Source organism: Molossus molossus, unplaced genomic scaffold, assembly GCF_014108415.1.
Source record: "Molossus molossus isolate mMolMol1 unplaced genomic scaffold, mMolMol1.p scaffold_m16_p_1, whole genome shotgun sequence".
In the NCBI taxonomy this organism is placed as follows: Eukaryota; Metazoa; Chordata; class Mammalia; order Chiroptera; family Molossidae; genus Molossus; species Molossus molossus.
In genome coordinates, this window is record NW_023425344.1 from 97133312 (window position 1) to 97154538 (window position 21227).

Genomic DNA, 21227 nt, shown 5'->3' on the forward strand with positions numbered 1-21227 from the left:
CCTCACTTTCTCATCTCACATTTTGTGCTGGGTGAGCAGAGGGTGGAACCTGAGTCTTTTTCCGCCTGACCCCTGCGCGCCCCGGCCACCTTTTCGGGCCGTGTGGCTTTAGGAGACTGTGCGCCGCTAGGGGATGCAGTGGCTCAAAGGACCAGGACAGGCCGCGGAGGTTGGAGGCCGCGGGGCCGGCCAATCGCGGCCCGGCCACAGCCTCGCCCGCTGATTGGCCCCCTCTCCGGCCCCGCCCCCGCCCCGCCCTTCGCGGGGCGTCTCCTAGCTGCTCTCTCTCCGCCGGAGGCTTCGGACCCAGCAGCGCGAGTCCCGGGCCGGGGGAAGGTCGCCGCGGTTCTGCCCGGCGGTCGGCGACGGGGACTGGGGAAACACGCCGAGAGCCGTAGTAAGTAGGGAAAAGTTGGGTGACTGGAGTGAAGACCCGAGTACCATCTTTCCAACCCCTCACTGCAGTTGGAACTAGTTGGAGTCTTTCTCCCTTTCTCTTTTTCATCCATCACTTTTGTCACTCAAGTCAAAAGCACACTTCGATTACAAATATTAGGTCTGACGAGGACAGCTGCACCAGCTGAAGCATTCATTTCAGAGGCTTGTTAACGCAGAAGGCTGGGGAACGTATTGACAACGACCCCCAAAGTGACGCGGACATTTAAATCAAAGGCATATTCCTCTTGTCGGATTCTTCTTTCAATTTAGGCATGTCTCTCCAGAGGCAAATCGCAAACTACCCGGACGTTAAAGACTTTCTTCCGATCAGTTTTACATTCTCATAGCCTCAAGTCAATAAACTTCCCAATACTCCCCAAAATGAACAAAAACCAATTTCTCACTTAAAGTCTGAAAAAGCAAGCCTGCCTGTAGAAATTAAGTTTATGAATGGAGCAGGCCGGTTTCCCCGACAAGGAATAATCCACCCAGCCGGAAAGAATTGGCAGGAGCTAGAGCCACATTTAAAGGGCCAGAGCACGAATTCCCTCTTGCCCGCCCCCTCCGCCCCCTCCGCCCCCGCCCCTGGCGGCTTCGCCCACCCGCCGCCCCGGGCCCCCGCCCCGACCGCCCTGCGCGGCGCCCCTTTCCGGTCAGTGGAGGGGCGGGAGGAGGGGCTGGGGGTGAAGCCCTGGAGCGGGTTTGGGTTGCAGTTTCCTTGCGCTGGGGAGGCTGTCCCCTCCTGCCAGCGCCAGGCTCCTCCCTCTCTCGCGGATGACACTAGAACCTCCTTAAGTTGCGTCGCGCCACAGCTGTCTGCGAACACTGAGCTGCCTGGCGCCGTCTTGATACTTTCAGAAAGAATGCATTCCCTGTAAAAAAAAAAAAAAAAAAATACTGAGAGAGGGAGAGAGAGAGGAAAAGAGAGAGAGAGGGAGAGAGAGAGAGAGAGGGACAGAGAGCGCGCAAGACAGAGCAAGCCACGCAATCTGCACTTTCTGCTCTTCAGGTCACACGCCTCCTCCTCCTCCTCCTCTCTGCTCCTCTCTACACAGGTTGGTACCGGCGACTTTTTTTTTTTTTAGTTTGATTATTTTTCTTCTGCATTTGGGAAAACTGTAAAACATTTAAAACTCAACCCTCCTCTTTTGGAGAGTTTTTAGAGGCTGGAAGAAAAGTCCTGGGACTGGTGTCCCCTGGAGGGAGGGAGCTGTCGTCCGAGTTAGAAGGGCTCAGTCAGTCCTGGGCTCCCGGGATGTCCTTGGGAGTCTTTCCCTCTCCTACTGCGACTGGGTTTTCCGAGCTCTGTAGGAGGTGTGCGCGTGTGCGCGTGTGTGTGCGTGTCCCGGGGCGCGGGCCGGTGACTCCAGGGCAGGTGGTGCCACTTCTTAAACTCAGGTGCCAAGGAACTTAGGAGCTCTCCCCTTCTCTCCTTCGCAGGTGACTTGAGGAGGGACCCAGCCTCGGAGCCGCTACAGAGGAGCCTCACTTGCAGAATTCAGCCTTCCTCGCTCCCCTTTGCAATTTGGTCCCCCTTCATCCTTCCGTACCTGATTTTTTTTTTTTTTTTTGAGAATTTCTTTTTCTTCCTCTTCTCTTTGCTAAACTATCAAAGATTTTTTTTTTTGAAAATCTTATTTGTTCACCTTTCCTTCCCACCTTTCCCATTCCCATACTGAAAGCAAATCATTAGAACCCCGCTTTTTCGACGGCAAGCTCACCTGCAGAGCCTCGGAGCCCCCACCCCCTGACCTCCCAGACCGACCGCCCTCCCTCTCCACGCGCGGGTTCCGGGCCCGGCGAGAGGGCGCGAGCGCAGCCGGGGCCATGGAGGTGACGGCAGACCAGCCGCGCTGGGTGAGCCACCACCACCCCGCGGTCCTCAACGGGCAGCACCCGGACACGCACCACCCGGGCCTCGGCCACTCCTACATGGACCCAGCACAGTACCCCCTGCCCGAGGAGGTGGATGTACTTTTTAACATCGACGGTCAAGGCAACCACGTCCCGTCCTACTACGGAAACTCGGTGAGGGCCACGGTGCAGAGGTACCCTCCGACCCACCACGGTGAGTCCACCCCGGGTGCGGAGACCCCTCGCGGCCACCTCCGCTGCCCCAGGCCGGGGAGGCAGGGAGGGACCAGGCGTGAACAGACGCAACCAAAGATCCTAAACGCCGTTAGTGCTTCGTTTTTTAAAAACTGGGGCCCGGAAATGGGCGAGGAAGCCGTCTCGATCGTCATGAGAGTGTGTTTTTCACAACAGTCGTAGAGGCGCCTCTCCGCGGCTGGAGTCCCTGGGGCCTGGCGCTCACCTGGCGGGCGCGGGGCTGCAGTCCTGTCTCCCTGCGCGGCCGCAAGTCCGGGGCCTCTAAGGGCCCAGGCGCCAGGAGCGAGGCTCTGCCTCCGCGGCCACGGCTCCCCGGCCGGCAGCAGGCGCCGGCCCAACCCGGTCCAGACTTGGTTCTTCCAAAGGGCTTCTCTCCCCAAGTTATCTCGTAGTTATCTTCTTCCAGCGAACACATTTCCGAGAAAAACCCGAGAGACGTCTTTCTTCACACCCCCGATTTTGACCTTTCCCCAAAGCTAGTGCATTAGGTTTGTAGGCAGGTTTGCTACGTCTGGGCTCAGAGGAATGGAATTCTGGTGCTTGAAGGGGTTTCCGTGGGAAGACTACTGTCCTAAGGTCGAGACATTTGCAGTTTCCTAGATTCCCGTCTGCACGGAATTTTCCTGCGGCTGTGCTTTTAGGTTGCCTCATTGCTGCTCCCCGCAACTCCGGCCTCACTGTCTCCTCCTGCCTACAACAGTCCTTTAGGTTTCCAGAGAAGGTTGAGGATCCACCAGGTTTCTTTTTTATGGAGGAGCGATTACAGTGGCCTTAACCTATTTTTCTTTCTCTTTCACCCTGAGAAGTTTGGGAGCCCTGAAATGCTAAAAAGAAACCCAGCCCTGTGTAGTAGGAGAGGGTGGGTGGGGACTAAGGCTTCCTAGCTGCACCGGTGTTTTTAAAGAAGAAATAGAAAAGTTTCACGAGTCACCCCGGACCGAGGTCTGTCCTGGTCCCCTACTTTGAGCCTGGGTTGGCTCGGTTGACAGAGCCCCTCCGGCAGCAGGCGTCCTCCGCCCTGCTGTCACCAGGTTTAAACAATTGTTCCTGCGGATGAGGCGCTCTTTGCCCTTGTTCTGTGCAGATCAGCAGTTAAGTGGAAATGCGTGGATGCAGACTTAATATTATTTACTATACTACTTCCTGCATAATCTGAATCTTGACCCTTGGTGTTCAGAGAACTCTCCTTCCCCTCCTCTCTCCTCCCCTTCCTCTCTCTTAAGATTTTAGTTTCAGTATTGTTCTTGATGGTTAAAGTAGAACGTCAAACGTTGAGGCAGGTACTGGATTAAAAGATCAATGTGTGTGTAGATTTGAATTTGCAGTTTAAATTTCCTCCTCTCAGAGTGTATGGACTTGTCTGGGTTATGGCTAATTTCAACCTGTGTATGAGTGAAATATACACATGAACTGGAATTTTGGTGTCAAGAGCTCAGGTGAAAATTCACATATTATATTGGTGGAATGACAACTTTGAGGGTATCTAGGCTTAATTTATTTTCTTCTATAGGATTTGGGAGGGTGAGAAAGGCATCCCAGGGTACAGCCTTGGAAACTTTCTCCCGCAGTCTGAGAGAACACAATTTCCTCACAAATTCCATTTCAGGCCTTGCAAATTATGAGCAAGCCCTGAAGTTGGGTTACTTGGATATAACCCTAAGCAGCTCCCCTCTCCTCTCTTCCCAGCCCTTTGCTTCCTGCTCTGGGCACCCAGAGCTGGGCACCCCGCTGGCCTCTCTCCAGGCCAGTGGATTTTCCTGGTGTTGAGTGCTGTGAGGCCAGGCTCACCCCTTCAGGCCTCATCACTCACAGCGACTCTTACCAGGTTGGCTGGGATTAAGCCTAGGATGGGGGACCCCAGGCCATTGAAGGAAGCCAATAAATCAAGTCAGATTCTAGAAAGAGACCTCAGGGGATGTGATTTAGAAAGTGTATCTGGGGAGGCCAATAAGCCAAGGGGCCCTTCTTCACTCTATTGCAGCACCTCTTGGGTGTCAGACACAGGCCCTTCATTCTTTGGGCTTTGATGGGGCATTTGTGTGGGAAGGAGGGGTGAAGTGTGTACTGGCCCAGGTATTTGTGACCACCTGGATTAGAGAGAGTGGACCTGTGCCCAGGTTCGGTCTGTGTTTGGGATTTTCCTGACAGGCAGGCTGGGGTGGAAGGGAAAATCCCCAAGTTGTCTGCGGGCCTCAGGGCTGTTCTCACCAACCTCTCTGTCTCCTGCCCTCTCGCGCAGGGAGCCAGGTGTGTCGCCCGCCTTTGCTGCACGGATCTCTGCCTTGGCTGGACGGTGGCAAAGCCCTGGGCAGCCACCACACCGCTTCGCCCTGGAACCTCAGCCCCTTCTCCAAGACGTCCATCCACCACGGCTCCCCGGGGCCCCTCTCAGTCTATCCCCCGGCCTCATCCTCCTCCCTGTCGGCGGGCCACTCCAGCCCGCACCTCTTCACCTTCCCGCCCACCCCGCCAAAGGACGTCTCCCCGGACCCGTCCCTGTCCACGCCGGGCTCAGCCGGCTCCGGCCGGCAGGACGAGAAGGAGTGTATCAAGTACCAGGTGCCGCTGCCCGACAGCATGAAGCTCGAGTCTTCGCACTCGAGGGGCAGCATGACCACTCTGGGAGGGGCAGCATCGTCAGCGCACCACCCCATTACCACCTACCCACCCTACGTCCCGGAATACAGCCCCGGACTCTTCCCCCCTAGCAGCCTGCTGGGGGGCTCGCCCACCGGCTTTGGGTGCAAGTCGAGGCCCAAGGCAAGATCCAGCACAGGTAGGCGCCTGCTCGCCCCTGGGGTCTTTCCTCCCCCCCCCTCTTCCTTCTCCCAAATTCAGGATAGGGAAAGGAGAGCCCAGTGTGGCTCCTCTGGGTGCTGCTGCAGACCCCTCTGAGACCTGATTTCTTCCCGTTCCAACAGAGGCAAGAATGAGGTGTGTCCCGTCTTATTCCAGTCTTGAGAGCAGAGGGGCAGTGGGATCTAATTAAACCCCCAATGAACTGAGGAAAGAAAGAAACAAACACAAACACAAACCCTCTCCTGCCTGCCGGGGGGGGGGGGCTTCTGGGTTCTGCCAGTAACCTTCAGTCAGTTTCCAAGACCAAATGGAACGCAAGGGAATAACTCTTTAGTGTTTAATGCTAAAACGAAACCTCCTGAAACCTAAACAAACACAGGTCCCTCCTCTGACCCTTCCTGGCCTCTGAGTCCCTTTGACTGTTCCTCTCCGCCCAGCTCAACCAGGGTCATTCAGTCAGCAGAGGACAGCCCTTTATACAGACATGTATAAATAAAGTGTGTATATATTTTTTGCACTGGATGTGACCCTGTAAAAGCAGCCTCCATATTCTTTGCGTGGAAAAGCGGGCTCTCATGGTAACTTCTGGGACAGCTAGGCAGACTCTGCCTCGGGGAAAGGCTGCATGTAAATCAAAAGTAAACCAGGCCAGTTACCTGCAGCCTAGGCAGGGGCAGGAAGGTGTCTCAGGACGCAGTCCTCCACTGAGACTGAGCTGAAGCCAGAGGAGGTGGGAAGGACTGCAAAAGACCTCAGGTGTGTGTCTGTTTCCTCTGCTCATCCTCTCTCCAAAAAGCACACCCTGTCTTAATAGCACACTACTTATTTATTCTCTTGGTGTAGACACTTGTATTAATGCCTCCCCCCAACCCACACAAAATACTTTTGTTTCTAACCACCACCAATTTTGTTTCTAACCAAAGCAGTTGAATCAGAAATTTGGGGATTTGCTGAGATGAGATTTAGTTACGTTTTGAGAGATGATTTTGGTTGGGTCTGTCCATTTCAGGGTGGGTGACTCAGTCCTGGTCCATTCCAACGATCTTGCCTCTGTCCTCTACCTTTGGAATTTCTATGTACAAAGAAGTGGTGAAAACCACTTGTTTTCTATGGGCGAGATGCGTAGTCTTCAAGCAGAGCTGGCATAACCCTGGTCAGAAAACTTGGGAGGGAGGGCTCTGGGCACCCATTGACCATGAGATCAGTTTTCAGGGTTTTTTCCAGGGTGACATTCACTCTGACTGCCTGGGCAGGACTGTCTCTATTTAGTTGATATGTTTTAGCTAATCCAATTATTTTCAGACTGCTGCACGCGACAGTTGCATTGTTTATCCCGAGCCAGGAACTTTAATAGAGTCCGGATGCGGTTAGGCTGACAGAAAAACTCAGACCTGCATGTTCAGTACATGAAAGTCGGCAGAGGGAGAGGGAGGTAGGCTGCTGGTGGAGTCTGAGAGGAAGCAAGAGGGAGAGTGGGCCAGGAGAGTGGCCTGGCTGCTTGGTCAGGGGCCGGGCTTGGCGGAAGGTGGAGGGTTCGAGAGAAATGGGGTGCAGCTTTCTGCAGATAACCTGGGATTAGATCAAAGGCCGAGGGCTGATGGCAAAGAAAGCCAGACTTGTGCAATTTGAGGTAGTGATGGGATTTTGTATTTTAAGTTCTCTTTTCTGGTAGGGCTAAAAGTTTTGGGGGAAGATCGTGGTATCTGAGGCTGGTTTGGTGGTTTGTGTGTGGGGGGGAGGGGACAGAGTGCCTTTTCCAAAAGCTTCTGGTTTCTCTGTCTCCATTTCCATGTTTGATTTCTGCCCCCTGTGTTGTGCACGCCTTTGGCCCTAGGTTCGTTTTTTTCCTTTCTCTCTTCTCTTTCCTTAAGACCGTGAACCTGAGCATTTGGGAGGCATTTGCGGTTTCTCTAAACCAGAATCAGGGGTACCTATATACCTATTTTTTGGGGAGGTGAGGGCAGAGATGAGGGGACAATTTAAATTTAGCTTTTACTTCTTCCTCTTATTCCTTTCTCACAGTCAAAAAACCCCAAGGCCAACACACCTGGGCAGCGAGGGAGCTGGGACTTTTGGGAGTGTGGGATGGAGAGAGGAAGTTTCTAGACATTTCCTGTGTAAAGGCAGTGGAATGGTGGGAATTCTTGAGGAGGGGATTCTCTTGGTTTTAGTGGTTGCCTTTTCTTTTTTTTTTCAAACCTCTTCTTTGCACTTGCCAACGGAGGAGGAGGAGACGAGAGAAGAGAGGGTTGTCAGGGTTGTCGCATTTTGGAGAAACGGTTGAGCTGTGGTTAGGGCACCTATTGCTCTTCTGACGAGTGCTGGCGGCTGGAATATATCTTTGCAAACAAAAGACAAAGCCTTTCTGCAAATGGCCACTTCTGAGCTCCCCACCTCCTGTGGGCATCTTCCTCTACCTTCCTCTTCACAACCTCCCAGCCCTGCTCCCTACCCCTGCCGATCAGCCCAGTCTCAGGGCTGCAGTCGGAGGCGAAGGGGTTTGAAAATGGCTGTTGAGTGTCAGGAGGCAGCGCAGCTTTGTGGTTCTTGTCACCTAAGAGTGCGGTGTCTGTGTGAGCTGCTCACAACCAGGCAGTGAGCGAGGAGAGGGAAAGAAAGCAGGAGACAGACAGGGCCTCCATTAGGAAAACTGCTTGTTTGCTGAAGTCACAGACTAGAGGCAACAAGAAGAAAAGGGAAAAAAAAAAGTGAAACCCACGCAAAGCAATCGCAAACTTGCGGAGTGAATCAAGACAGAAAATTACTGAGCAGAGCCTTGCTGAAGAAGCAACGGTTGCTAGCTCTTTAGGTCCCTCTGAAAAGGAAGCTGTCATCCTCCCCACTGCCTGACAAAGGAAAGGAAATCAGATTGATCTCATCAGGCTGGGAGATCCCCCAACCCAGGGTGCTTGGAGCAGGAGCCAGAGAAACCTCACGTCAGCTCTGCCTGCGCTCAAGTAGGAAAGAGAAAAGATGGCTGGGCACCTGAGAGGCCCGTGTCTGGGCAGGATGGGGAGTAGGCAGCCCCAGCCAGGCCAGGCTAGCATCCCTGTCCCCAGAAGGGGCTGACCCAGCGCCCACTTGGGGCACGGAACATGCAGGGCTTGTGGGGCTCCTGGCTCTGGCAGCCCCTGGCACCTCCTCGCCCATGCACCCTTCCTCCTTTCTCCTTCCTCCATGCCTCCCCCACACCCACCGCTACAATCCCAAGGCTTGGACCCCAGTGAAAGGCGTCTGGATGCAGTTTAGTCCAAAGCCAGGACCACATTTTTGTAGATAATTACAGGGGCTCTTGGAAGGATCTCTTGGAAGGGGCTCTTGAGTAGAACCTGGGTTAGGAACCTTTTTTTGAATGTGGAGCAAGAGAAGTAATAATAAAATCTCTCTTAACTCCTTAATTTTTTATTTTTGGAAAAGGAAAGTGAACAAAAACAACTCACTACCAGCGTGGATTCCAAAGTGAAAGGAGGCAAAACCCTCTTCCTTTCTAAAAGTTATTTTCCTTCTCCAAATTTGCCCCTGGGACAAAGCATAGGTCACAGGTGTAGCTCTGTGATACCCTCATACTTGGTCTGGTGGTCTCCAAAGGCCTAACAGGCCCCAGCCCCAGGCCAGTCTGGCCCTGCCTACGAGGAGTCAAGATTCCCCAGCGCCCTACTGGGTTTCCCTAGCCCAGCCCAGCCCAGCCCAGCCCATCTTCCTGGTAGTTTTGAGTTAGCTGATTAATCTCTTCAAACAACCTTTACAGGTTCATCTTTCTCTCCTATCATTCCCCCAAAACTCCCTCCCAGCACCCCCAAAAGAGCAAAACCCTGCCTGCCCTTACTCTGGCCTCCTCTGGGGAGGTCCAGCTATGGAAGCCACTGGCTCCTGCAGTGTTGGGACCTGGCCTCCCAGGATGGAGGGGGGCTCTTTGTCGGGGAGGGCCTCTTGTCAGGGCAGCCAGGTGGGGAGAACAGCCCCTAACAGTGGGACAGGTTCACCCAGAAACAGTCCTCCTTCTGCAGAAGTTGAAAAGCAATCAGTAAATGGTCCCCCAACCACCCTCTGTGTCCTACGATGGTATTTTGAGGGATTCTCTCCCGGAGTTTTCACTCCAGAGGTGGGTCTGGCTCACTCTCCTGCCCCTGAGTGAATGCTGCCCAAACCTCGCCTGGCCGGTTTTTGTTTATTTTGTTTGTTTGTTTTCTGGAGAAAGACCAACTGCAGGCGGGCCTTGGTTAATGAGCTGACCAAGAACTCCCCCTCCCCCTCCCCAACTGTCCTGTTCTGATCTTCTGCCCCTCACTCTGCCCCTCTCAGCCCACACTCTGTCCCTCTCCCTCCCCCACCACCTCCAGGTTCTTGGCCTAAAGATAGCGCTTCAGTCCCAGTCACAATGGCTGGGAAACTATGGAAAACCTGGGCCTTTTCTAGAGGGAAAAAGAAAGATGAGGAAGTGAGTGGACCCTGCTGGGTCTTCGTCTATTACTTGGCAACCAGGGGCATTACAGTTTTATTGGAAGTAAAATCAAAAGCGCTCACCGCTAAAATCAATCAGCCAATTGATCAATCTATTCATCTATTTAGTATCTCCTTTTCTATCTTGTCATTGATTCATCTTTCCCTTCTCCCCATCCTAATCTTTATTATTTAATCAATTTATATAGACAGACCTAGTGATGAGAATGGGTCACCTTTGTTTTCCTTTGAGGGAAATGAATGGAATGTTTGCCTTTGCATGTCGGGCTCAGACTTTTCTCAGGGAACTCTCTCAGGTTGAAATTTGCCTTGGTCCTCGGCATCGGGCAAGCTCAGAACAAGGTTCTGCTACAGTTTATTGATGGGCCACTTCTATATGTTTCGGTTAGGCCATGAGCTGGCCATCTAAGACCTCTGTTCAGCTTGGTAGCCACCTTCAAAAGAGATGGGGTAGGGGGGAAGTTGCCCAAAAGAGGGAGGAGAGAGAAAGTTCTCCATTTGACTGTAATTCTCTAATTCCGTGTACTCTCGGCTTTCTCTGCATTTTTTCCTTCCATAAGTGACTTATGTATGATCTTGTTTCTAGAAGGCAGGGAGTGTGTGAACTGCGGGGCGACCTCTACCCCACTGTGGCGACGAGATGGCACTGGCCACTACCTGTGCAATGCCTGTGGGCTCTACCACAAGATGAATGGACAGAACCGACCCCTTATTAAGCCCAAGCGAAGGCTGGTGAGTTGTCTTTGGGAAGTTGTCTTTGATGCAGTACTAACCATTGGGTGTTTTTCATTTCCTCTCTCCTGGGAGGAGAGCTTTCTGTGGGAAATTGACAGGACAGCTCAGAATCTTGTCAGCTCGCTTGGGATAGTATTTTCCCTTCCATTTTCTTTTTTCAAAGAAGGTATACAGAAAAATTTTTTCTCTCTTTATTTTCCCTTCCACATTTCTTAAGTCACTTACCAAATTTTCAAGAATACTAATTTCTTGGTTATCAAATCAGAAATGTATTCACTAACAGGGGTAGTGTAACAGGACCAGGACCACTGATTTAAGATGCCTGGATAATAACTGTTTGACAGACAGAGAAACTTAGTATGATAATAGAGTGTCCCAGGCAAACCGCCCCCCCCACCCCACCCAATAACTTGGTCCTGAAGTGGTAGAAGTAGGCTCCTGGGAAGCGATCACAGGTTCATTGCTGGATGAATCTCGTGTGCCAGTCATTTAAGATTGATGGGGCCAGTTAACAGGATTTCACAAGCTGCAGACATTGAACCCAGTGGAATTTTTCATCTTAGGAAGTGAAGACTTTCCACAGGTAATTCCTGTGGGAAAAGTTGTATGATTTCTGACTTGCCACTTGGTGTTACCCAGCATTTGGTCTTAGACCCCCTTTGAACTACTATGGCTAGGGTACTAAGCCCCCCCCCCTTTTTTTTCTTAAACTTCTGGACCCTTAAAAATACTTGAGAAAATCTGGCACTGTCAAGCATTTATTAGGAAAAGTAGCAGAAGTTCATTTGTCAACTTGTCTTCGGAACCTCAGGCCAGCTCGAATAGCCAGTGCATGTAACAGACAAATAAAAGCAGGCTTGGCAAATGTAACTTTATAACCACAGTCAGGAGATCAAAATGCTTTTTGTGGTGATGACATTCACCGTGTAGATCAGGGAGGGGGTTTTCCCCACGGAGATTAGTGGATGAAGAAGCATTCATCAAATTCTAAGGGTGGGGGGGGATCCAAATCCTTTCTATTTTTTTAAAAAAAGAATTATATGTTTTCCCCATCAGATTTTAGTGCAACTAAATACCTTTCACATCCTCTTCAGAGGAAGGAAAAACTTTCTAGGGATGGAAGTGCCCACATGACTAATTTTTGGCAATCCTTGGTCTCTAGGCTTTATTCTTTCTGATCTTTGCCCCTTTCTCCAACTTTCTCAACCTCCTGGTCCCCATGCACTTTGGTATTTTTTTTCCTTTCTCTCATGTGCAAAGCTAACTTCCTAGGAAAAAGCTGCCGGATATCTGAGCACTGGAGATAACTCATAAACAACAACTCAGCTTCCCTAACCTAAACGTCAAGATGTTTGAACGGATCAGAACAAGACGCGTTTGAAAAAAAAAATGGCTGGAGGTGTTAGCACAGAATGAATATGATCACACCACAAAAGAATGTTCTGAATCACTCAAAACCTGGCCTTCGTTAAAAAAAAAAAAAAGTCAAAAAGAAAAATCTAACAACAAAAACCTTCTTGTTAAAAATAAGTCATGGTACTATTATAATTGGGCTTTTTTTTTTTTTTTTTTTAATAAAAGGTAAAAGTAAAGAAGGGAAAGAGGAAGTAAAGTCTCAAACGATGGGCTGATTGACTGGCAAGAGAACATTTGACATTTTCTTCTGTCTGGGCAGATTGCATAGGAGGTTCTACTTGCATTTTATATAATTTTGTCTTCATTCACCTTTCAGAAGCAAACTCTAGACTCTGAGTAATAATTACTTCTAACTCTAGAGTTCATTGGCTGTCACATTTTCAGCTGTCTTTTCTGTCTTACTCATCTGTTCTGGGTGGTTTCATATTTTCAGTTCCATAGAATTCATATGCGCTGTCCTGAGAGACCCTCGGAACACATTCAGGACTTTTTTTTTTTTAGCCCTTAGAAGCATTTGACTTCTGAGTACCTAGAGCCTTTCTTTTCCTTCTTTCCTACATTCCCTGTCCCTGCATCCTAGCTCCATCTCTCCAGTTTGTTATGTTTGTGTTTGCACATTTGTAGCTTCACTGGGGACCACCCAGCCCAACATGTAGCTAGCACCCCCATCAGATGCAATGCGTATCTAACACTGAATAAACTCAAGCAGGAAATAGGAGAAGTGACTGAAGGGAAGAGCCCTAGAATTCTTTCCTCAGTGTTGCCAGGGTTTTCATAGGGCTAACAACCAGCTGAGCAGCTTGCTTTATTACTGTACTCTGTCTCCTGTTAGTGAATCAAACAGCTTGGCTTTGGAGGTTCTGTATAAATTCGCACAAAGTCTGTAGACCGGAGACGCATTCTGAGTCTGCTCCTGTTTATGAAACTGCCAGTGTACTGCAAGGGACGCACTGTGAACCTCGTCCTTTGGAGCTCTGATTTTACCGGTTGGCCTGATGTGCTTGTGTGATACATTTCAAGTTGTTGGGCTGGGAAATCCGGTGGCTGAGTAGATATTAGTCTACTATATCCGAGTATTTCTTCTAAAGAAGAAAAAAAAAATACAGGAAGATAATAATAATCTCATAATCACATAATTGTCAAAATCATTAAGCACCGACTTAATGTATTATTTTCTTCCCAGGAGTGCAGAAGAAACAGTTATTTGTGTTAAATTATCACATTTCGTAAAAGCAGGTGGGGTGAGAGGCAGCCCTCCTGGGCTGCGCTGAATTATTTTCCAAACGGACAGCCAAAAAGTAGAACCTTTTCGATTATGATAGATAAGGGCTGTTTTTAATTTCCATTTCCTTAGAATGCAGAAAATAATGACTACTCCTCCAAAAAGGAGGCTCCACTATTTAAGCCTGTGGGACAGAGGAGCGTGTCTGTGGAACAATTTAGTGGCTTTGAAAAGAGAGGAATCAGTCTGGTTTATTCAGGATTGCCACTGGGCTTTCCAGACCTGGCAGCTTCAGATCTCTGGCCCAACTTTTTGCTTGATAAAATATTGATGCAAAAGTGCACTATAATTTCTGTCCTGTTTGTCTCACGCTTTTATAACCATGCCAGATTTTTTTTTTTTTTTTAATCAAGCTAGCTGAATTCTTTCTGTTCCTCTTGCCTTTGGTAATATTTATGAGTTCAGGGGCAGGAATAATTTTGTAGTGAAAATTTTCTTATGTTGGGGGGGGTGAAGAGTTGAGAGGCGAATGTTACAAGTGACTCAGCTCCATTTTTTTTCAAAAGTGCGTGAGTTTAATTTTTTTGACAGTACGGACAGAGAGAATAGTCCCCTTAGAAATGTGTGTCCAAAAAAGTGAAAGATAAATTTCCCTTTTAAAAGCAATGGACTCAGTGACACAATCAAATAATTAAAATTCAAGTTGAGGCTGACATTTGACCTGCAACTATTGTGCTCCGTGAGCAGCAAATAGGAAACACCTCCTTTCCAGGGGTGGAAGGAGCTGAGGGCAGGAGGAGGGCCATCCTCCCGTGGAAGCCCCAGGCCCCTTCTTTACAGTTTGTCTCATTCACTAAAAGCCTCCTAAACAGAATGAGGACGGCTGTCACCGGGAGTGACAGTCTGCAGGGGACCAGGTCCGAAAGCGTGGGCTGCGTCAGTTCGGGACTGCTGCGGATTTGCCGGGGTCTGGCTCGGTCACACGGCCTGCTCGGCGCGCTCGCTCTGCACCCCCATGAATGCAGCTCCCCCCTGCACAGGCGTGCTCATTCTGTTAGCACTCTGCTCTCTTTATAAGCCAGCATTTTTTTTTTATTCGGGGTTCTGTGGAGCGCTTTCGATGCTTGTGGGATAGCGCTCGCTTTGCTGTTAGTAGCTGATGGCCAGGAGCTCGTGGAGGAGTGATGCCTGAGCCGCTGCTCTTGAAGCAGACCTCTCGTGGGCCTGGAGGATGAGGCTACTGAAAGCCCCGTCCCCACACTGGTCTGGTTAATTCCGTTACCACCCATGAAAACGAAACATCTGGTGGATTTTGTTGGGGGGGGGGGCGGGGGAAGATGGACTAGGAGGGTGGTGTTGGCTTACTGATCCTCCTGAATCCTGCACAGGAGCACAGCGGGTTAAATTCTGACCACTTGGCTATGGGCTGACACGCTTGTCTGCCAGAGGATGGACTCTATTTCTCTTCTTGAGGCTGCTTTTGGGGATCCTCCTTACTTTCATGTGGGCCACTTGCTAGTTTTGATTTCAATGATAATTTTTTTAAGTCTGTCTCTGTAGTTCTGAAAACACATTTAACATTTGTTTTGATCCCCCCCCCCCTTTCCTCTCTCCCCCCTCCCCAGTCGGCAGCAAGAAGGGCAGGAACGTCCTGTGCAAACTGTCAAACCACCACTACCACTCTCTGGAGAAGGAATGCCAACGGGGACCCTGTGTGCAACGCCTGCGGGCTCTACTACAAGCTGCACAATGTAAGTGTCAGGGGCCAGCCCCAGCGGTCTCCCTTGCTGACGATACCCAGGGCACAGTGTCACCCTTCTCAGGCCCCCTTCTGGGTCTGTGCTGCTGTTCGTTGGGCCAGACGACAGGCCTCAGGTCACAGCGCAGCAGGACCCCGCACAGGGAGCCGCTCTGTAGGGCACCGCGCCGAGCGAAGGGTTTGCAGACAGGACAGCCCAGCCGGCGCGGAGGGCACGGAAACCTGGTGCCGCAGCGTCCAAGTCGGTGCCGGCTTTGGGGCTGGGTTTTTAAGGGGGGAAAAGTCTCCCCTTTGGAAAACCAAAACAAGTCAACATTTATATTTTGGTGTTTCCTCGTGGTTTATACTTCTGGCAAAAAAGAAAGACAGTGAGAGAAAAGTAACTAGAATTGTAACGCGTGGTACACGAGTTCCTGAAGCGAAGAGGCCGAGATTCAGTTACTGAGGGCAGAAGTCTTGGCTTGCCCCGTGCTGTGAATTTCGAATAGATTCTCTGTACAGAGACATGAGATGAAATATCCGAGAGATTTCGTCTGCTGGCTTTGCCCTGCTCAGCAGAGAACTGAGGGAAGAGCCCCGGCGAGCTCGCCCGCCCAGGGAGGACAAATGGCCTCTACTCCTATATGTCGTGTTAGCGGAATGAAAACTGCCAGTCACCTGGGCTTAGCTGTCATTTCTGACCTTTTAATTTGGGGAGCACCCATGTTGCAGTGTCTTTACCTTAAAAATGTTTTTCCCCAAACGACTCGGGCTAATAGGCCAAGACCTGATGAGGCTTGAAGTTTGCCTTAGTCCCAGAAACAGAATTGTCATTTCCCTCTCGTTCTCTTCTTTGGCTCTGTCTGATTTTCCTAAAATCTCTTGGCCAGTCTGACTTTGGCAAAGTCTGGGGCTGAACGGGGAAAAGGCAGAGCTGTTTGCTCACGGCCATTCTGGTAGGCACCCCTCCATGGCCAGGAACACCTGGGAATTGGAGAGGAAGCGTTTCTGGTTAAATTTTTGAGTCATAAAACTTCTCAGGGTGACCCCAGCACCCTTGCCCTTTTTTACCTCTTGGGAACAATTTGCTGAGATTCCCAGGGAGCCTGCAAAACTCACGTCCCCTGTCTTCAGTGTCACCCCTCTTTTGACATGGTGCCCGAGCAGGGCCAGCGCTGATGGGACCAGGGTCTTCCCACTGTCGGTCCTCTCTCAGATCCCTGGACTGGGGGTCGGTATACATTTCTCAGCCTTGAAACCCAAGTCCCATTTTCATTTGAGGGAATTTACTTCCTCACTGCCCTGGAGAGAAACAGATATGTGATTAAAATCTGGAAGATTGGGGGCCTTGGCATTTATTAGCTGACCCTATACATTTATTTTGGGGTTGAAATTTATGGTTTTCAGAGAACTTTCATGTTACTTGGTTACAGTGGAGCCTCAAATGAGGTAGACAGGGCAGAAATTATTTTATTTCCGGTTTGCTTAAAGAAATGATGACTCAGAGAAGCGAGGACGGTGTGCAGGGACATGGCCGGGGAGGGGGAAGAGGCCGGACCAGTTTCAGAGCAGCGGAGGCTTTTCCAGGGAAGCGACCGGACCGACAGGGACCAGTGGAAACTTAACGAACTGCCCTTGTAGAGTACACCCGAGCTCAATCCAAAGCAATGGATTGTGCGTGTTTATCTATTTCTTTCCTATTTCCATAGACGTTTGGGAATTATGGGAAATTAACCAGCTATACATTTCTTTGACTCCTTCACCATGAGGAGATATGATCTCAGTTGTGTCCAATCTAAGAAAAATGTTTCTGAAGAGTATGCATTTCTCATCAAATCAAAGAAAAGTCCAGAAACCCTCTTCACGCTCATTCTCCCCCTATTCTTAATTAGCCTCTGACTTCGTGGCTGGAGAGAAACTTGCTCATCAGCAAGAGTGGTTTTTCTGTCTTCTCTGGTTTAGTAAGAATTGACAAAAGGAGTCTATTTATGTCTATTGAACAATAAGAGATAATGATCTATTAACATTCTCTCCGTGTTGTGCTTTGTTCTGCCCATCGAGATACCTGTATATATATGCCATAAGTTAGTTCCTTTCTGCTTATCTAGGTGTTTAGATAACTACCTATCTCAGTATCAGTGAATCTAGGTGGCGTTGGGACTAGTTATCTGGGTTTGTGTGGCTATCGGTGTAACTAGATATTATATTTCGATATCTGGCTATGTGTATCTCGATATCCGGGTAAAGAGCTGTGTGTCTAGACACTATCTGGGGGAAGATTTGATGTGACAGTAGATTCCTATCACCTCTGTAGGCAGCACCTTTACCTTGATCATAACTTTGAAGAAGAACCCCAGAGACGTTCTTTTGGCAACGACCTTTGAGCTTTCTGCCATTGCTCACGCTGCCTTCCTGGCACAAGGGGGAAATCAGGTCTCAGCTCCTGTGCAAGGCTCTGTAAGCGCCCCTCTGCCCCCGCAGAGACTGCCCCGCTCAGCTCCAGGAAGCTGTGTTTGCTGCTCCCAGAAACGTGGTCAGCAGCCGGTCCCTCCTGGCTGTTTGAATCCTTGCTTCCTTAACTGCCATTTGCTCGCTTTTGGAGCAGACAGGTAGATCCTGGCACCACGAAAACCTTCTTTTTTACGCCACCCGTGGGGCCCCTGGAGGAAGAGGGTGCTTTTCCCCCCAAGGAGTCAGGAATGACGGAGACCCTGACATTCCCTCCTTGAGTTGCTTTGCCACATTTCCCTGGAAACACAGCCAGATGTGGTTTGCTACATGGGACAGATGACTGCCATTGTGGTTAATCTGATTCTGACTCCTTGTGGAGAGGTCTCTGTGGCTTTGTGATGTGCCCTCTTGATTCACCCCACCCCCCAAAACAAGTGTATTTACAAGAGAAAACAAATGAGTCTCATGGAGAAGAGAGAGGTGGCATGCTGTCTCGGAGGCTGAAGGCTTGTGCCTGCCTCTGTCTCTAGTTCAGTCCTAGTCCTTGATTTTTAGGATGGGAGACTTTCATGCTGCCACAGTGCTTTGCATACCATACGTGGTTATTCCATACTTGTCGGTGGTGGCTTAGCTGTTTTTCTAGTTAGGGGCAAGAGTCAGAACTAGATAGAAATTGCAATTTTCAATCATTGCGGTTGCTGTGACATGAGCAAGAGATGACCTTTTGGAAAGATTCAAAGACACTGATTAAAGTATGAACCCGGAACATACAAATTCCTGGGGCAGATTTGACAGCACCTGTCCTTGCGAGGAGGCCAGATAGAAGAGAGGACGCCCACATTTACTTCGAACCAGGGTGCGATCCTGGTCTCCCCAGGCAGGCGGACTTCAGCACTGCTGGCCGATGGTCTCGGCAGTGTTGGTAAGGTCCTAACACAGATTTCAGGTGAATAGACAAAATTTTATTTCCCCTGGAAGACCCCTCCACTGCCTCCATTCTCATAGTCCAAGGAAATTCTAATGACGTAAGACAGGTTATTCTATTTTGGGGAAGCACAATCATATTGGGTAGGTCTCTAGAATATGGTCCTCGGGTACGCAGAGTTCCCTGAGGCGAATTTCCTCTCAAATGGCTCATTTGGATGATCGTGATTAATAACCTCTGCGTGGAACACCTTTCCTATGGTTGCTTAATTTCTGAAACTGAGAGGCTGACAGTCAGAACTCCGCCACAGACGGGACTCTGGGTCCCCGGGAAGGAGGCAGGAAGAGGTGGGAGGAAGGGGCCCCCGGAAAGCAGACCCTGAGCAGGGGCAGGCAGAGGAATCTGTGTTGGGGTGTGAAAGCCTGCACCATTTCAGAGCCAGCAACAAAGTAAAAAAAAAAAAAAATTGATCTTTGTTTAGATTAACAGACCCCTGACTATGAAGAAGGAAGGCATCCAGACCAGAAACAGAAAAATGTCTAGCAAATCCAAAAAGTGCAAAAAGGTACACGACACGCTGGAGGACTTCCCCAAGAGCAGCTCCTTCAACCCGGCTGCCCTCTCCAGACACATGTCCTCCCTCAGCCACATTTCACCCTTCAGCCACTCCAGTCACATGCTGACCACTCCAACGCCGATGCACCCGCCATCCAGCCTCTCCTTTGGACCTCACCACCCTTCCAGTATGGTCACCGCCATGGGTTAGAGTCTCTGCTCGATGCTTAAAGGTCTCCAGGCGAGAGTCCCTCCAGCCCCTTCTACGTGCATTTTTGCAGGAGCATATCATGAAATCGAGAAACAATGGATATCTGGTTTTTTTTTGAAGGCAGAAGGCAAAATGTTTGCTACTTTTGCTGAGGAGCTCACTGTGGTGTCTGCATTCTCAATCACTGAATCTGGATCCCATTTGTGAATAAGCCATTCAGACTCATATTCCCTATTTAACAGGGTCTCTCTAGTGCTGTGAAAAAAAAAAATGCTGAACATTGCATATAACTTATAATGTAAGAAATACTGTACATTTGAAGAAGACTATTGCATCTGGGTAGCTGTAAGGGAAGGCATGAAGGACACCAGGAATTTTAAGGAAGGTGGGGAATCAGGTATGGACACTGAGAAGAAACTAGGTCTGATGTCCAAATGGACAAACTGCCAGTTTTGTTTCCTTTCACTGGCCACAGGTGTTTGATGCATTAAAAAAAAAAAAAAAAAAAAAAAAAAAAAAAAAACAAAAAAAGAACAAAAAAAGTCGTAGGCGAATCATTTGTTCAGAGCTGTGGGCCTCTGCTTAGGAAATTGTATCAGTTCGGGCAATCCGTGTTAACACTCACATTTTGCCGTCGAGGGTTTCAGATACAGCCTTTTCCCAGGCCTACATGCTGCGTGATCAAGTCCCTGTCATTGTTGTTTGTATGTATAATTCAAAGCACCAAAATAAGAAAAGATGTAGATTTATTTCATCATATTATACAGACTGAATCGTTGTACAAATTTATTTACTGCTAGTGTTAAGATCTGCTTTTTTTTTTTTTTTTTGGTTTGTTTAATATTTTCCTTCTCTCTCCATTTTTGTTTGAATAAACTAGATGACATTCAGTTGACCTAAGGTGATTGTGCTCCAGAGGGCTTCTTTTCCATTTTGTTTTTTGATGATATTTATTAAATAGCTTCTTAAGGGTACAGCAGCATCTGTCGTCCCACTCACTCCCCCCGCAGCCTGTGCTATGAGGGTAGCAGTGTATGAGCTACCGACGTGCATGTCAGCGCCTTAGGCCAGACGGACTTGGTCCTGGGAGCAGCCTGGCTGATTGTTAGCCCTGTTGTATTCTGTGTTAGTGATCACTGCCTTTAATCTGTTGGAATAATAATATAAAATAATAATAAAGTGAAAATACTTTAAAACAACCCAATAACATCGTTATCAAAGTGGTGGTCACGCTCTTCTAGAACCTGGTAGCTCTAGCTAATTTAAGAAAAAGAAGTTTAAAAAGAAACAACACCCCAACGTGTTAAGTTATCCACTGGGAGATCATACAAACCCCAGATCGTCCACACTTGTTTCTTTGGGGAACTGGGCCTCTTCGGAGCCCTCCATGCAGCCCAGAGGGATTTCTCCTGGGGTGGAAGTGACTTGGGTGGTCCCTCATGGGCTGTAGCGTCCTCTTCCTCGGGCACCTCGGGGAGACGGTCTTCTCGCAGGAGAAATGGGAAGACGTCCGCTCTGAGATCCCGGGGGGACTGCAGCCCAGGGATCCCTCGAGGTTCTCTGCGAGACGCAAAGGAGCTGGGCTGGCTCTTGAGTTCATTTCTGTTTTGCTTTTCTGCTGTCAAAGTGAATAACACCACCATGGAGAGTTTATTGGAATGTTCGCAAAACACGAAATAACCATTTTGTAACTTACGCTGTATAGTTTCCTTTTCCTCTGTTGACCGAATGTGTAACTATGGCACACATTGAAAAGTCTCTGTTAATCACCACTCTGCTTTCTTAGCCAATATTTTAAACCTGAAGCTAAATGTTGAAATAAAGGCGTCAAGAATCACTGAGATGCAAATGGAGATCTTACTGGGTCCTAATTAATGATCTACAATTCCAAGGTTTCCAGTTGCCCGCGAGGCACCGAAGGAAATCAGCATCTATGGCCATCTTAAACTTGGGAGATTTTTATGGTATGGTTCCAGCGTCGCAGGATTTGACACCTCGCTTCTTCATGAACAGATCGGAGTTAATTAATGCCCTTTCACCTTAAGAACAGGGAGTTCAAATTCTTGACATTCTTAGGGTGGGAAAAGGCGGGGTTGGGGGGAGTGGGTGAGGGTGGGGGGCACATAGAAAAATCCCAAACTCAGTACTCCGGCTACATTTGTTTTAG

General features: G+C 49.3%; 1 protein-coding gene across 3 annotated transcripts; it reads left to right on the forward strand.

Annotated features, from left to right (window-relative positions):
• The first annotated feature begins 339 nt into the window (after positions 1 to 339).
• Positions 340 to 19954, forward strand: GATA3 (GATA binding protein 3). Of its 3 annotated transcripts, none has more exons than XM_036281143.1 (6): positions 340 to 397; positions 1879 to 2506; positions 4787 to 5323; positions 10394 to 10539; positions 14806 to 14931; positions 18776 to 19558. In XM_036281143.1, the coding sequence occupies exons 2-6, from the start codon at positions 2266 to 2268 to the stop codon at positions 19058 to 19060; spliced, it is 1335 nt and encodes a 444-aa protein (XP_036137036.1). In that variant the 5' UTR covers positions 340 to 397; positions 1879 to 2265; the 3' UTR covers positions 19061 to 19558. The 3 variants fall into 3 exon arrangements, with proteins under 3 accessions (XP_036137036.1, XP_036137045.1, XP_036137028.1); XM_036281152.1 differs by lacking the exon at positions 340 to 397 and adding an exon at positions 1225 to 1493 and having other exon boundaries at positions 10397 to 10539; positions 18776 to 19954; XM_036281135.1 differs by lacking the exon at positions 340 to 397 and adding an exon at positions 1225 to 1493.
• Positions 19955 to 21227: the final 1273 nt, after the last annotated feature.

What these genes read in the sequence shown, in the direction of transcription:
- GATA3 (XM_036281143.1), top strand. Translation starts at nt 2,266, where the DNA reads ATGGAGGTGACGGCAGACCAGCCGCGCTGGGTGAGCCACCACCACCCC. An exon ending in GTACCCTCCGACCCACCACG is followed by an intron (nt 2,507 to 4,786) that starts GTGAGTCCACCC and finishes CCTCTCGCGCAG; the next exon opens with GGAGCCAGGTGTGTCGCCCG. An exon ending in TCTACTACAAGCTGCACAAT is followed by an intron (nt 14,932 to 18,775) that starts GTAAGTGTCAGG and finishes ATCTTTGTTTAG; the next exon opens with ATTAACAGACCCCTGACTAT.